This window comes from Lepus europaeus, chromosome 5 (assembly GCF_033115175.1).
Source record: "Lepus europaeus isolate LE1 chromosome 5, mLepTim1.pri, whole genome shotgun sequence".
Classification (NCBI taxonomy): domain Eukaryota; kingdom Metazoa; phylum Chordata; class Mammalia; order Lagomorpha; family Leporidae; genus Lepus; species Lepus europaeus.
Window position 1 is genome coordinate 19904550 of NC_084831.1, and position 15434 is coordinate 19919983.

The 15434-nt window shown below is 47.7% G+C and overlaps 1 protein-coding gene across 2 annotated transcripts in view; it reads left to right on the top strand.

Moving 5' to 3' along the window:
- Positions 1-15434, top strand: part of ARID1A (AT-rich interaction domain 1A) — an 88317-nt gene that overhangs the window by 66017 nt on the left and 6866 nt on the right. The window contains exons 5-17 of one of the 2 annotated variants that reach the window (XM_062190702.1): positions 2909-3149; positions 3429-3518; positions 4974-5141; positions 6112-6424; positions 7200-7345; positions 7444-7553; positions 9319-9528; positions 12245-12452; positions 13572-13704; positions 13859-14034; positions 14352-14502; positions 14593-14727; positions 14810-14906. In XM_062190702.1, the coding sequence (XP_062046686.1) occupies positions 2909-3149; positions 3429-3518; positions 4974-5141; positions 6112-6424; positions 7200-7345; positions 7444-7553; positions 9319-9528; positions 12245-12452; positions 13572-13704; positions 13859-14034; positions 14352-14502; positions 14593-14727; positions 14810-14906 (2178 nt within the window). The remainder of the gene's footprint in view (positions 1-2908; positions 3150-3428; positions 3519-4973; positions 5142-6111; positions 6425-7199; positions 7346-7443; positions 7554-9318; positions 9529-12244; positions 12453-13571; positions 13705-13858; positions 14035-14351; positions 14503-14592; positions 14728-14809; positions 14907-15434) is intronic. The other variant, XM_062190703.1, reaches the window with a different exon arrangement.

Sequence of the window (15434 nt, forward strand, 5' to 3'; positions counted from 1 at the left end):
GCCAGCCCCATGAGGTTTTCTTTAGCTCCTGGGATCCTTAATCTGGTCTCAGGCCCTCACCTTGTGGGTATACAGCAAGCCTGTTTGTTATTTTAACAGAAGTGTGACTAAAGGAAGGAACCTCTCAGTCCCTGCCCTAACCTGATAGCAGTTAGAGGGGTTTTGTGTTTTTTGTTCAGTTGTTTTTTGTTTTGGCTGTTTTTTTTCCCTCTCTGTTTCTCGGAAAATGTCTGAGAATACACATCAAATTGAATACAGGTTCCCATATTGAGGACAGTAGAAAGACAGACAAGGGGACCTTGGCTGTACATGTATTATCTGAAATGTTTTTACCCATAAGAGTGCTTGTAAAAGACACACATATACACACACATATGTTCAAATCAAAACACTTAATTTTTCAAAGCCATATGAACAGAGCCAAGTTCTTGTTTTATGGCTGGATCCTTGATTCCTATTCTGTTCTGAAATACTGATTGCTTTCTCCTGTGAGCTAGTAGCTCTTGTTACCAGAAGCTGGCAGTTTGATAAGGAGTGGAAAACTGGGAAAAGTATGTGAGAGAACCTCCTGGTCGCTGAGACAACACTGGGCTGTGAGTTCTGCAGACTGTGGGCCCCACCAGGATTTCAGGAGACATTTTCTTCTAGCGCTCACAGGTGTCTCCTGTAGTCATCTTGCTGCCCTTTTGAGTCTGTTTGCCTTGGCTCAGAAGCCAGGTGTCCCTAGTACAATGTATTAGCCTTTTCTTGTTGACCCCCAGGCGTGTTTCTGGGTCTAGGTCTAGATACTTTACTCCTTTGAGAAGGAGGAGGTCCTGTGGTGTTACCTAGAGGTTGGCCTCTTAAATGTTCATCTATACTAGAACGAATTCTCTGCATTTTTAAAAAGAAGTTTTTATTTCAAAAGACAAAATTACAGAGAGAGAGAGATCTTCCCATTCTCTGGTTCATTCCCCTGCAATGGCTGCAACAGCCAGAGCTGGGTTGATCACATGACAAGCTTCTTCCAGGCCTCCCACGTGGGTGAAAGGGGCCAAGACTTGGGCCATTTTCCTCTGCTTTACCAGGCCATTAACAAGGAGCTGGATACGAAATGGAGTAGCCGGGACCTGGTGCCCATCTGGGATGCCAGTGCTAACAGGCAGCGGCTTTACCCATTATACCACAGTACTGGCCCATCTTGTTGCTTTGTTAAAGTATGCTATGATAGACCAGTTCCACTGCTTATCAACATGAAAACTAGCATTTTCTGACTTCTCAGCTAGCATTAAAAAGCTGGATGCAGAAACTAATGCACACCTTTCCACCTACCTTTCCTTCAGAGCAAGCTTTAGTCCCATAGAATTCCGCAGAAATGCTTCCATCCTAACCAAGTAGCCAAATGGTTTGTGGAAGATCCAGCCAGCCTGGATACTTGAGGGAGAGCCCAAGAGAGGCCCTTTAACATCTAACCTTATTGTCAGAGTCACACTGAACTGATCTTTCGAAGGTTAGTTCATTTATATGAGTAGTAATAGACTCAAATCAGACCAAGTTCAATCCCCACCCCTTTTAAGATTTAAGTTTTTGAAAGAGTGATAGAGGCATGGGGTGAGGGGAGACAGACACACACACAGAATCTTCCATCCACTGCTTCACACTCAAGATGACCACAGTGCCTGGGGTTGGAGTAGGCCAAAGCCAGGAACCTGGAACTCCACCTGGGTCTTCTCTGTGGATGTCAGGGGTCCAAGCACTTAGGCCATCTTCTACTGCTTTCCCAGGCACATTAATAGGAAGGGAGCCGAATCTGAAATGGAACAGCTGGGACTCAAACCAGCCCTCTGATATGTGATACCAGCATTGCAGTTGGTGGCTTAACCTGCTATGCCACAAGGCTAGCCCCGAATCTCTTTCTTCAGATTTGTCTCTTTAAGAGAACTCTTCTTAACCATTTAAGTAACAGGGATTTTCATGGTTTCTTCAGCACATAGTTCCCAGCCTGAAGTGGGGTTGCTGGCAAGTGAACATACATGGTGTGGTAGGGCAAGGGGGAGGCAGGGAGCATTTCCTGGGGTTGGTATTTTTCATGTTGCTAATCTTGGAGTTCATAGAACTTGAGTGAGCTCTTTACTGATTTATTTAAGCAGCACCCCCACACACACACACACACACACATAGATACCAAATCTCACTGACAAACGGAGCTAGGGGAAAAGCTGAATTTGTTCAGTTGGCAAACATTTGTTCATCTCTACTGAAAACCAGATGTTGGGAATATAGTCCTAAACCTTGGCAGTTAAGAAATCGCCTTTCTCATACAATGCTTCCCTTTCTCACCCCTTTTGTTTCAAAGTATGACAACTTGGAGTGATTGAATCCTTGGAAATGGAGGTTATAATAATCTGAAGGAGAAGGGATTGTAAATTTTGCCCAGACTTCTTCTCATAGCACTTAGCAGTGTTTTGTAAAGTTTCCCCACTGGGAGAGAACTAAAGTCTCATTGAAATAGCTGCTTTCTTATGACCTTAGAACTCAGGGCTGGAAAAGAAGGTGTAGGTACTGGATCTACTTGAGGAAATTAAACAAGGAGCAACAAGCAACGACTTGTGAGCCAGATACCTGCTTTTATAAAGAAAAGTTTTGTTGGAATGTATCCTCACCCATTTGCTGCTATATTGTTTGTGACTGCTTTTGTGCTACAGTGGCAGAATTGAGTAGTTTTGAGAAAGATTATATGGCCCGCAAAGTCAAATATTTTCCATCTGATCGTTAACAGTTTGCCATAAGTGAGCCATAGTACTGTAACCAAGTCATGCGTGTAGCATGTTTGCTTTTGGTTATATATGGAAAATGCTAAGCATGTAGTACAAGTGTTGAAAGAGTCTGCCTGACACTACTAATCTGTGTTCTTGTGTGTGTGTTTCAGGATCTGTCTGGCTCAATAGATGATCTCCCCATGGGGACAGAAGGAGCTCTGAGTCCTGGAGTGAGCACATCAGGGATTTCCAGCAGCCAAGGAGAGCAGAGTAATCCAGCTCAGTCTCCTTTCTCTCCTCACACCTCCCCTCACCTGCCTGGCATCCGAGGCCCCTCCCCCTCCCCTGTTGGCTCTCCCGCCAGTGTTGCTCAGTCTCGCTCAGGACCACTCTCGCCTGCTGCAGTGCCAGGTACCCTCAAGTGCTGCTTTTTGGGGAGAGGGAAAGGTGACTGGCCCTAGTGATACTAAGGAGCCCCAACTTTCAACTGATAGAGCCTGGCTCATGTCTGCAGAATTTCCCCTTAGCCTTTGAAAAAGGGAAATAAGATGAGAACCCCATTGGCTGGTTCTGTGTATGTGACACTGGGAGATGCTTGGCCTCTCCGTGAGCCATTCCCAGCTCTGAATTGACCTCCAGCTAAAATTCTGAGGCTTAGCCATGATTTGCTTACTATTTTCTCTGGAACAGGCAACCAGATGCCGCCTCGGCCACCCAGTGGCCAATCTGACAGCATCATGCATCCTTCCATGAACCAATCAAGCATTGCCCAAGATCGAGGTGAGAGCCTGGGCTTTGGAGGAGGGGCAGAGGGCTAAATCAAAGAACTGAATCACTAGCCAGTTGTGAAGTCGGAGTGGACTTGGGGCTGGCGTTGAGGCATAGCGAGTTAAGCTGCTGCTTGAGACGCTAGCATCCCATATGAGGGCCCCAGTTTGAGTCCCACTTCTGATCCAGCTCCCTGCTAATGTGCCTGAGAAAGCAGTGGAAGATGGCCTAACTGCTTGGGCCTTGGCCACCCATGCGGGAGATCCTGATGGAGTTCCTGGCTCCTGGCTTTGGCCTGGACCAGCCCTGGTCGTTGTGGCCATTTGGGGTATGAACCAGCAGATAGAAGACCTCTCTCTGTCTCTCCGTCTTTCTATAACTTTGCCTTTCAAATAACTAAGAATAAATAGAGTGGACTCAACCATTTTGGTGACTTCCGAATCACATGCCCAACAGTCAGTCTTCATTTCTTAGTACTTGTCTGCGTTTTGGTCACACTCCCTGTCCCTCCATATTGTGCCTCATTTGGTCAGCAATCCTGAAGTGTCAGCTTTGAGTCTTCACTCACTGTCACTTTTTTTTTCCTCTTAAGTGTTTATCCATTTTGACTTATTTTAAAGGCTGAGTAAGTGAGACGGAGAGAGAGATTATCTATCCTTTGACTCACCCCCTTAATGCTTATAACAGCCAGGTCTGGGCCATGTGGAAGTCAGGACCCAGGAACCTCGTATGGGTCTCCCAGCTGGCTAGCAGAAACTCAGGTGCTTGAGCCGTCATCTTCTGCCTCTCAGGCATTTCTGTATGGGATGCAGGTGTCCTAAGCAGCAGCTTAACCTGCTGTACCACAGTACCTGCCCTAGTCAGTCACAATTTTGTCTTTCATCATAACTCTTTGTCTTTTCAAACTTCCATTTCGTGGAAACAGTTGATATGTCCTAATCAGTGGCTTGGGGCACTTTGGAGGTGCCTGAAAGGCTGTATGACCATTTAGCACATGAGAGAGTTCATAAAAGTAGCTGCAAAGAGAACATAAACAGTGAAGTCCCAAGAGAGCATTTGTTTCTATTTTACTGAGCTAATAAGTGTATGTTTGGGGCCAGTGTTGTGGCATAGCAAGTTAAGCCCACTGCCGGCAACCCAGATGGGAGTGCAAGTAGGAGTCCTGGCTGCTCGGCTTTTTATCCAGCTTCCTACTAATGAACCTGGGAAGGCAGCAGATGACGGCCCAAGTGCATGGGCCGCTAACACCACGTGGAAGATCCAGATGAAGTTCCTGGCTCCTGGCTTCAGCGTGGCTTAGATCTGGCTGTGTAGCCATTGAGAGAAGTGAACCAGTGGATGGAAGATCTCTCTTTCTCTGTTTTTCCCTCTGACTCTGTCAGTCTGCCTTTCAAATACGTACCTCATATATACATACATACGTAAACCTTTAAAAATACTAACTGTATGGCTACTACCCACAAATAGGTTATATGCAGAGGAATCCCCAGATGCCCCAGTACAGTTCCCCCCAGCCCGGCTCGGCCTTATCTCCGCGTCAGCCTTCTGGAGGACAGATGCACACAGGCATGGGCTCCTACCAGCAGAACTCCATGGGGAGCTATGGCCCCCAGGGGGGTCAGTATGGCCCACAAGGTGAGTATACTACCCAACTGGGAGTAGGCGGAGGAAAAAATAGTTCCTTACTGATACGCTATAGAAGTGAGATGTCCTTTGCCTTAAATCTACCCATCTCAGACCCTGATGTAGGGTTGCACTGGGTTCCATCTTGCCTCTCCTTATCTTTGTCACCATGGAAAAGTATGAGTTTCCTAAGTTTTATTTATAAAATGGGGATTAGTGTTTAGCCCAGGACTGAGCACAGACTCTTTAGATGTTAGTTGTGAATGTTTTGTTTTGTTTTAATGAATAAGTCCTAGTAGAATAGATTGTTGCTTAAAATCAGCTCTTGGCTTGAGGTTGTCATTGTGGTGTAGTAGGTAAAGCCACTGCATCCCAAATGGGCCCCAGTTTGAGTCCCAGCTGCTCATTCCAATCCAGCTCCCCGCTAATGCACCTGGGAAAGCAGTGAAAGATGGCCCAAGTGCTTGGGCTATTGCTCCCACATTGGAGACCTGGAAGAAGCTCCTGGCTTCAGTTTGGCCCAGCCCTACTTGTTGTGGCCATCTGGGGAGTGAACCAGTGGATGGAAGACCTCTGTGTCTGTCTCTCTCTCTCTCACTCTGTGTAACTCGGTCTTTCAAATAAATAAATCTTTTAAAAAAACATACATAGATATATACATCAGCCCTAAGTAGATCTAAAGCTGAATATCTTGCACAGAGCATGGGATAGAAAGCAAGATGAGTGTACTGAAAAGAAAGGATTCCTCTGGGGATTGAGGGGCCCAGATGATAGCAAAGTCAGCCTTGCTCACCTCTTTTAAGATGGGGAAACATTCTACTGCTTTATTTAGTTTTTGCATGGGGGTAAAGGCTACCATGAAGTTTACCTCTTTCCTGACCAAAATAGTAAATGATTCTCATTGTTCAGAGTTTTAGAGCTGTGAGTTGCCAGTGAATCACTAACTCAGTCTCTGTTTCCTCTCCACCCTCCCCCCCTGCAGGAGGCTACCCCAGGCAGCCAAACTATAATGCCTTGCCCAATGCCAACTACCCTAGTGCAGGCATGGCTGGAAGCATAAACCCAATGAGTGCTGGAGGTCAGATGCATGGGCAGCCTGGCATCCCACCTTATGGCACACTCCCTCCAGGGAGAATGAGTCATGCCTCCATGGGCAACCGGCCTTATGGCCCTAACATGGCCAATATGCCACCTCAGGTTGGGTCAGGGATGTGTCCCCCACCAGGGGGTATGAACCGGAAAACTCAAGAAACTGCTGTCGCCATGCATGTTGCTGCCAACTCTATCCAAAACAGGTAAGACCTGAAAAGTAAAGGGGGTGTCAGTGCAAGGAAATCCACCATAGACCCATTTAGTGATTGAGATGCTTCTGGAACTAAATCAGAACATTGTATGTATGCACACATAACAGATAGAAACATATTTCATCAAGAGCTCTTTAGAGACTAGGTTTTATTAGATTATAGTGTTTTAAAAAAACAGAATTATTGATTCTTAAGCATCTTACATTGATCTCAAGTTTCACATACCAAATATGTATATAAAGGACTTTATATTATATGTAAAGAACTGTAAACAGATTATGTTGATTAGCAAAGTAAGTCTTTAGGGGAATTGGATTCACTTCTATTTTTTTGGTTTCTAAAAGGGTGGTTAGTTATACACATGATTTGAATCTGGTGTGAAAAATGAAAGAATGGTAGTATTGTAGTTGTTGATGGTCCTGTGCATTGACTGTTGTATTGAAGTGCAGGAGGCTCCTATGATTAGGTCCAGCGACTTGAAGGGTTATTTCTTCATCAGTCCCAAACTTCTATGAATATGGTTTCACTGTTATTCAAGATACAACTCCTTATACCACCCTATTGTTAGTGCCCACGACTCTTTATAGAGTTCAACCCTTCTTAAAATGAGAATATCTAACTGTTACATAGTTCTGTTTGGGGGAAGACCCATATGCTTTTTCCTTTTAAGCCTAACTAGATGGTCATACAGCCTTAATTAGCTCAAATCCAAATCTGAAAGCTTCATGTTCGTAACCTATCTCTCACTTTCCATCTTCTTCCTTAGGCCACCAGGCTACCCCAATATGAATCAGGGGGGCATGATGGGAACTGGACCTCCCTATGGACAAGGGATTAATAGTATGGCTGGCATGATCAACCCTCAGGGACCCCCATACCCCATGGGTGGAACCATGGCCAACAATTCAGCAGGTATGTTCTTGCCCTTGCTCACCCTAGAGAATGTTTTAAGAGTGATCGTCACATGCTAGCTAATTTATTGGACATGCAAATTATGTCCTCTTTTATAGGGATGGCAGCCAGCCCAGAGATGATGGGCCTTGGGGATGTCAAGTTAACTCCTGCGACCAAAATGAACAACAAGGCAGATGGGACACCCAAGACAGAGTCCAAATCCAAGGTATCGAGTTTGTCTTGACTCCTTTCAACTTTGGGTCCTATTCTTTTTCAGTGATAGGAAGGGAAAAGAAAAGAGATTGATGAGTGTAGCCTGTTACGACATCTCTAAGTAATCTGAAAACCCCGATGTTGCCTCTTCTTATCATGAAGGGGCCCAGAATAATAGCTCATTGAATTAGGTTTGAGTTAGCTCAAAGAATCATGAAGTAAATAGCGTTGATTCTCATACCTCCATAACACTGTAAGACACTGCAGTGTAGAAGTCTCTGAATTGTTTGGCTGGTGCCCTCTGTGAAACCAACTGCCTTCTGTACTTATTTGAACATTGATAGATGGTATGCACCATGGACAATTAGTTCCTGTTCTCTTCCTGGACCTTACTCATAGCAGCAGGAATGGTTAGTGGCCTGTGTTCTATAAATGGGGAGATGATGCTGAGGTCCTAGCCCTCCCCATAGGCTGGTCATAGTGTGTTCTCTGTCAGACTGTATGGCAGCCTTGGTGCGTGCTCGGTGCTCAGATCACCTCAAACATTTCTTTCTTTGTGCATACCATCACTTTCCCTATCTACGTTAGTAGGGAAAGTAAAAGATACCTGCTGCCTCCTGTGGCTCTTCCCCTCTGGCTTCCAACCCTTTTTGGCCATCTTCCTGTCTTGAACAAAATAATGCCCAAAGCCTTTCAACCAAGTAGGAAACCTTTTTATTATTATTATTACAGAGAGAAGGGTAGAAAGAGATCAAGAGATCTTTCCATCTGCTGGCCCACTCCCCAAATGGCTATAGCAGCTGGGGCTGACCCAGGCAAAGTCAAGAGCCAAGAACTTCATCTGGGTCTCCTGTGTGGATGACAGGGGCCCATGTGCTTGGGACATCTTCCGTTGACTTCCCAGGCTCATTAGCAGGGAGCTGGATTGAAAATGAGGCAGCTGGTGCTTGAACTGGTGCTCATTTGGGATGCTGACATTGTAAGCAGCTGTTTGACCCCCTGTCCTTTCTTGAGAAGTACAAGAGTTTCTCTTCATTTAGTTCATCCTGTTGTCTCAAGATTGTTCAGTTTCAGAAGCTCTCTAAACAGTGCCTGAGTGTGTCCAGGCTTCTGGTAGTGGTAATGGGAGTAGTACTGGCATTGATGTGTGTTGGACAAGAATTTGAAACTCAGCTTTACCACTTAAAATCTGTCAGATATTAGTCATTGCTGCCTTGTGCCTACTTCCCTATCTTTAAAATGGGGATAAATTGGGACGGTGTTGAGTCGCTGCTTGCAATATGGCATTCCATATCGGAGTACTGGTTCAACTCCTGGGTGCTCCACTTCCAATCTAGCTCCCTGCTAATGCTCTTGCAAAGGCAGTGGATGGTAATTCAAGTGCTTGGGCCTTTGCCTACCACGTGGTAAACCAGGATAGAGTTCCTGGCCCTGGCTGTTGCAGCTATTTGGGAATTGAACCAGTGGATAGAAGATCCCTCCCCCAAACCCCTACCCCCTACCCCAACTCTCTGCCTTTCAAAGTAAATACATCTCCTTTTTAAGTGGGATAAATTATGCCACCTAATAAATAAACGAGTCTAGCACAGCTCCCAGTATGTAGCACACAGTCTGTGTTAGCTTCCTTCCTTTACAGAAAGATGGAGCTCCCACTTGCAGGGTCAAGTGATCACCCTAAAGTAAGAAGCTTTACCTCTGCCCTAATCAGGAGACTTCTGAATCCCTTAGCGTGGGCTTTGAATCCAAACAGTCCATGACTTTTGACCTGTCCCTTCCAGAAATCCAGTTCTTCTACTACAACCAATGAGAAAATCACCAAATTATATGAGCTGGGTGGTGAGCCTGAGAGGAAGATGTGGGTAGACCGTTATCTGGCTTTCACGGAGGAGAAGGCCATGGGCATGACAAATCTGCCTGCTGTGGGTAGGAAACCTCTGGACCTCTATCGCCTCTATGTGTCTGTGAAGGAGATTGGTGGATTGACTCAGGTGAGTGCCTGACATTTGGCCTTCCTTGTAGTTTTAAGCGCCCCCCCTCCAGGTACTCGTTAGCCTCCCATGACACTGTGCATCCCACAGGGACATCCCTCTCCTGCTGTCCGAGTCACAGGAAACACAGGGTTTCCAGAAGATGTGGCAAAGACGGACACTTCTTGGTGGTATGAGCTGTTAGCATTCAGTTTTTCATGCATCTAGGATCCCACTGGGATACATAGACAGGGAAAGCTGTGGTTCCACAGAAGGCAGATTGATGTAGCAAATGCAGGGAGGGTTTAGAGAGATGTGGCCTGGTTTTAAGTCCTGTCTTAGCCATTTCACAACATGTGTGGCCTTAATAAAGGTGTATAACCCACTCTGAGCCTTACTTTTCTTACTTGTAAAGTAGGGACAGTGTGCACCCTGCTAGGCTGTTAGAAATAATAAATACACAGGTTTCAGCAAGACTTGTGCCACATGACTGCATCTGCAAGAAAGCGCAGGAGCATCTAGAGAAGTCGCTGACCCCTCATTCCAGGAAGCTTCCCAGTGCAGACAGGATTTCAGGAGCTACTTAATAGAGATAGTTTGTGAACTAGCAGGGAATTGTGTGTTTCGTTACCCAGTATGGGAGACGTGTGTGAATGGTATCCTCTGAACTGGTTGCCACCCAGAGGCTGTCCCTACCCTGATATGTTACGGTTTCGTTTTAGATTCAGCCCAGGAAGCGAACAGGTGAGTCCGCCCTGACGGCATGCGGTGCCTCAGTAGACTACTCGCTAGCTACCATACCAGAAGCTGCTCTTAGATCAGTTTGTGGCTGAGCTTAGGGGGAGGTGTGGCAGGGAGAGACTTACTCCAAACCTCCTAAATCAGAGGAGGAAAACAGCTGTCACCAGCAGAAAAGAAAGTGATTGGAATGAAGCCAACCAGCAGTCAGTTATGAATTCCTTCTCCCTTCAGGCTTTATTCCCCTCCCCCACAAAGGAAAACAAAACCAAACAAGACACGTGCACACCGCCACTTAACTGGCGTGGGAAGCAAAGCCGCTGAAGGCTTCTGATGCGACCTGAGCTTCTTTCTGTACTTCTCCCTGACATTAAGCTCTTGTAGGCAGGCTTCTCCTCCTGCCTGTGTGGCGTGGGGGCATCCTGTTGGCTTTGGCTTTTGATCCAGTGGGTCTCTGGATTCACTGAACCTAAGATGTGAAGTACCAAGGAAATCCCCAAAGCCTAGGCCCTATCTTCTAGTTTACAAAAGGATGTACGTACTCAGATATAATTGAACTTTAAAAGACGATGAGAAGTCAGAGGAGAAAGAGTAGTATTTTAAAGTTAGTGAAAGTTCCAAGAAGACAGAAGATGAGTCCTGAGTTTTTCTGAAGGATTAGTAGGGTTTAGGTGGAGGGAAGGGGTTCATTCCAGGAGACTGGACCAGATGCATGGAGATGGAGAGACTGGGATATACCAAGGCCATCTTTACACCCTCTTCTAGGAAGTATTCCTAGCTACCTGCCCTCTGTCTAGGTTGTTCCCCTCCATACTTGTTCCCTTAAACTTTTGTCTCTGTATCATGGGTTCCAGATTAAGGAGTCTCACAAGCTGTTGAGCTTCCTTGGTGGCTCTAGACTGGAAAGCCATTGCTCCCCTGCCTTTGAGGAACAGGCTGTATATGGTAGGGGAATAAGTACAGCAATCCTCGAAGGAACAGACATGCCCAGTTGAAGCAGAAAGACTGATGTCGGAGCATCTGGGGGGTGTATCCAGAAGCTGAGGAAAGGAGGCAGAACTGTAGGCTGCTGGGTGTGGAATTACAAAAAGAAGTCGTAAGCCCCTGAATGTCTGGACAGTCAGGTCAGCGACCGAGAAAAGGGGTGAAGGAAAGGGGTCTGTAGTTACATGTCCCTGAGGTGCAGGGGAGCAGTTAGCACAGAATGTCAAATCTGCAGAGCCCCATACTGAGAATCAGATGTGAACATCCCCAGTTTAACGGAGTAAGTCAAGCAAGGTGGTCACTGATACTACCACGAATCTCCATTTTATAAAATGTTAGGATTTGGGTCTGACGGTGCTCTGCATGCTATTTTCAGCGGTGCCCTTTATAAAGCAAAGACTGACTATGCTTCTGTTCTAATAGTCATGTGCAGTTTGCTCTGTTTTGAATATTCATTGTGTGATAGTTGCGGTGGAATATACTGAGGGTAGAGTGAAGCCAGCCATAGACTGAGCACAACACTTGTTATGGGTGACCCACCAAAAAGGATGAACTTTTGCAGTTACCTCAGAACTCTGATTGTAAGGCTGGTGCTGTGGTGTAAAACTAAAGCTGCCACCTGCAATGCTAGCATCCCATGTGGGCGCTGGCTGGTTCGTGTCTCAGCTGTTCCACTTCTGATCCAGCTTCCTGCTAATGGCCTGGAAAAACAAGAGATGGTTGGGGTGCTTGGGCCCATGCTACCCACATGGGAGTCTGGGAAGAAGCTCCTGGCTCCTTGTTTTGACCTGGCCCAGCCCTAGCCATTGTGGCCATCTGGGGAATGAACGAGTGGATGGAAGATCTCCCTCTCCCTCTGTGACTCTGACTTTCAAATAAACAAATCTTTGAAGAAGAAAAGAAAAAAAAAAAAAAAAGACCTCTGATTCCTCTGGGGTTTGAAGCTTTGGAACAGGAAAGACTAGGTAAAGACTAAGTAGATGATACACCCTAAGTCTTCTGGTTGCTTGTACAGGTCAACAAGAACAAAAAATGGCGGGAACTTGCAACCAACCTCAATGTGGGCACATCAAGCAGCGCTGCCAGTTCCTTGAAAAAGCAGTATATCCAGTGTCTCTATGCCTTTGAATGCAAGATTGAACGGGGAGAAGACCCTCCCCCAGACATCTTCGCAGCTGCTGATTCGAAGAAGTCCCAGCCTAAGATCCAGCCTCCCTCTCCTGGTAAGGATAAGTGGAACAGCCCTACCAAGGATAAGGGCCTAGTACCCTGGCTAATTACTCCCGGTGTTGTCTCCAGGGTAGAAGAGGAGATGCCAGGGCTTAACAGGTTGGCAGACTAAAGAGCGGGCAGTAGTGATTCCTTTGGGACGTATGCTGCGGAAGCCTTTAAGTTTTAATTTTCGCTGTACACCTGGCATTTTGCCAAGTGTTTGTAAACTAGTGAGTGGGAGAGACACCCACAGAGTGAAGAAAAACTGACAGATAGTGAGGCAGGGCCATCTGGGGGAGCTGTGGCCCACTGATGTCAGTGCCTTAGAATGCAGCTCAGACTGGAGCCCTGGATTCCCCAGGGAGCCAAGAAGGTGATGAATGGGAAGGAAGGGCGGGGAGGGGATGTGAATGGAATGCTGATGGGAGTGCCTCTGCCCACCCTTCTTTCTGAGAGGAGGCTGGGGCCCAGGCATGCATGAGGAGGGAAAAGGGCCAAGACCCTGGAAGGTGGGTGTGAACACATGTGCCCTGGTGCTGACCTGGGGGTGTGACAAGTGCCGAGATGACTCATCAGCTGAGGGAGGTCTCAGCATTGGGACATCTGCTGCCTGGTATGGTAACTAATGGAGACTAATTACTGGTAGTTCTGTACTCATCAGCTTAGAGGAACGTTTGAACCTGAGGGATGACCTGTGCTGGAGGCTTGAGAATAGAAGCCCCTAGACTCCTAAAGTGTATCATAGGTTTGGGGCAAGGTGAACCCTGCCATCCCAGGATTTTGCAGGCTCTGACTAGAAGATTGTGTACCAGTGTTACAGCGTTTAATAGGTTTATAGACAAGATCCTTGGAAAAGTCAGGAAAGCAGCCTTGACTCAAGGAATCAATGGAGTGGTGATGTCATGGATACATCACTCTTCTCCAAATGTAAAACAAACGCAAGGAGCAACAAAACCCTCCAGTTCCCTTCTCTATGACCTGGCCTTGCAGATGCCCTGCTGGGAAGGGTGAGTGAGGCTTTAAAGCCTTGGGAAAATCTTTCCCAGAGCACTCTTGGGGCATTACTGTACTTCTGTGAGAACTAAGCTCTTCCTGGTAAGAAAACGCCTCACCTGTGTCTCTGTCCACAGCGGGATCAGGGTCTATGCAGGGGCCACAGACGCCCCAGTCCACCAGCAGTTCTATGGCAGAAGGAGGAGACCTGAAGCCACCAACTCCGGCGTCCACACCACACAGCCAGATCCCCCCCTTGCCAGGCATGAGGTAAGGCCAGGAGCAGGGCAGATGGTTTGGGGGACCCTGGGGCAGGGGCATTGGAACTCCTATGCAGCCTGCAGATAATTCCCTGCCCTGCCTGCCCAGCCAGGTGACTCCTATTAGATTGTTTAGGGTGTCATTGGTTTTTCTCATTCTGGAGCAGGAGCAATTCAGTTGGAATCCAGGATGCCTTTCCTGATGGAAGTGACCCCACATTCCAGAAGCGGAATTCCATGACTCCAAATCCTGGGTACCAGCCCAGTATGAATACCTCTGACATGATGGGGCGCATGTCCTACGAGCCAAATAAGGATCCTTATGGCAGCATGAGGAAAGGTGACCAGCTGCTGTTGCCTGTGTGCCTGTGGTGGGGGCTCCTCTGGAGGCTGGCTCCAGGTTCTCATTGAGCCATGCTCTGAGACAGTGTTTCCTGACCTAACCACCCTTCTTCATCCCTATCTCCCTCCTTGTTACCCCTTAAAAATTAGTACATGGTTTTTGCTGATTGGGTCTCTGTAGAGTTGTTTTTGAACCTGTCAGGAAAGAATTAGAGCCAGAAGATGGCTTGGGCCTTTGGAACCAGCCCAGTGTGGATTGGATTGGTCACCCTGCTGTCCAATCAGTTTGCTCATTGCCTTCCTTTCTCCATTCAGCTCCAGGGAATGATCCCTTCATGTCCTCAGGGCAGGGCCCCAACGGTGGGATGGGTGACCCCTACAGCCGGACTGCCGGCCCTGGGCTGGGAAGTGTGGCAATGGGACCACGACAGCACTATCCCTATGGAGGTCCTTATGACAGAGTGAGGTAAGCATGGCCACTGCTCTCGTCCCGCCCTGGCACCCACTGCTCCAGCCATGATGCCTGGAACTCAAACCATGCTCTCATTTTGTTCAGGACGGAGCCTGGACTCGGGCCTGAGGGAAGCATGGGCACGGGGGCCCCCCAGCCAAATCTTATGCCTTCCACCCCAGACTCGGGGATGTATTCTCCCAGCCGCTACCCTCCGCAGCAGCAGCAGCAGCAGCAACGGTGAGTGCAGCCTGGTGTGAGGGGGGCTGTGGCCCTGGCTCGGCCCTCGCCCACCCTCATCCTCAGTCTCTCTCTCCTGCAGACATGATTCCTATGGCAATCAGTTCTCCACCCAAGGCACCCCTTCCGGCAGCCCCTTCCCCAGCCAGCAGACCACAATGTATCAGCAGCAGCAGCAGGTGAGGAGGGAGCTGGGAATGGGTTTCCCTTGACAGCCACCATGTGGAAGTCTAAGAGCTGGTTTGGATAGCTGGGTGTCCTCTCACCCAACTAGCCAGTTCTGCCTAAAGAGCCAGGTCCTCAGTCTGGTCCCTCTTTGGAGCCCAGTCCAGTACCCCCAGTCCTCCAAAAGGGCTAGAAAGGGACTTGATTTTGATTTTTTTTTTTTTTTTTTTTTTGACAGGCAGAGTGGATAGTGAGAGAAAGACAGAGAGAAAGGTCTTCCTTTTTGCTGTTGGTTCACCCTCCAATGGCCGCTGCGGCCAGCGCATCTCGCTGATCCGAAGCCAGGAGCCAGGTGCTTCTCCTGGTCTCCCATGCGGGTGCAGGGCCCAAGCACTTGGGCCATCCTCCACTGCCTTCCCGGGCCACAGCAGAGAGCTGGCCTGGAAGAGGGGCAACCGGGACAGAATCCGGCGCCCCGACCAGGACTAGAACCCAGTGTGCCGGCGCCACAAGGCAGAGGATTAGCCTGTTAAGCCACAGCA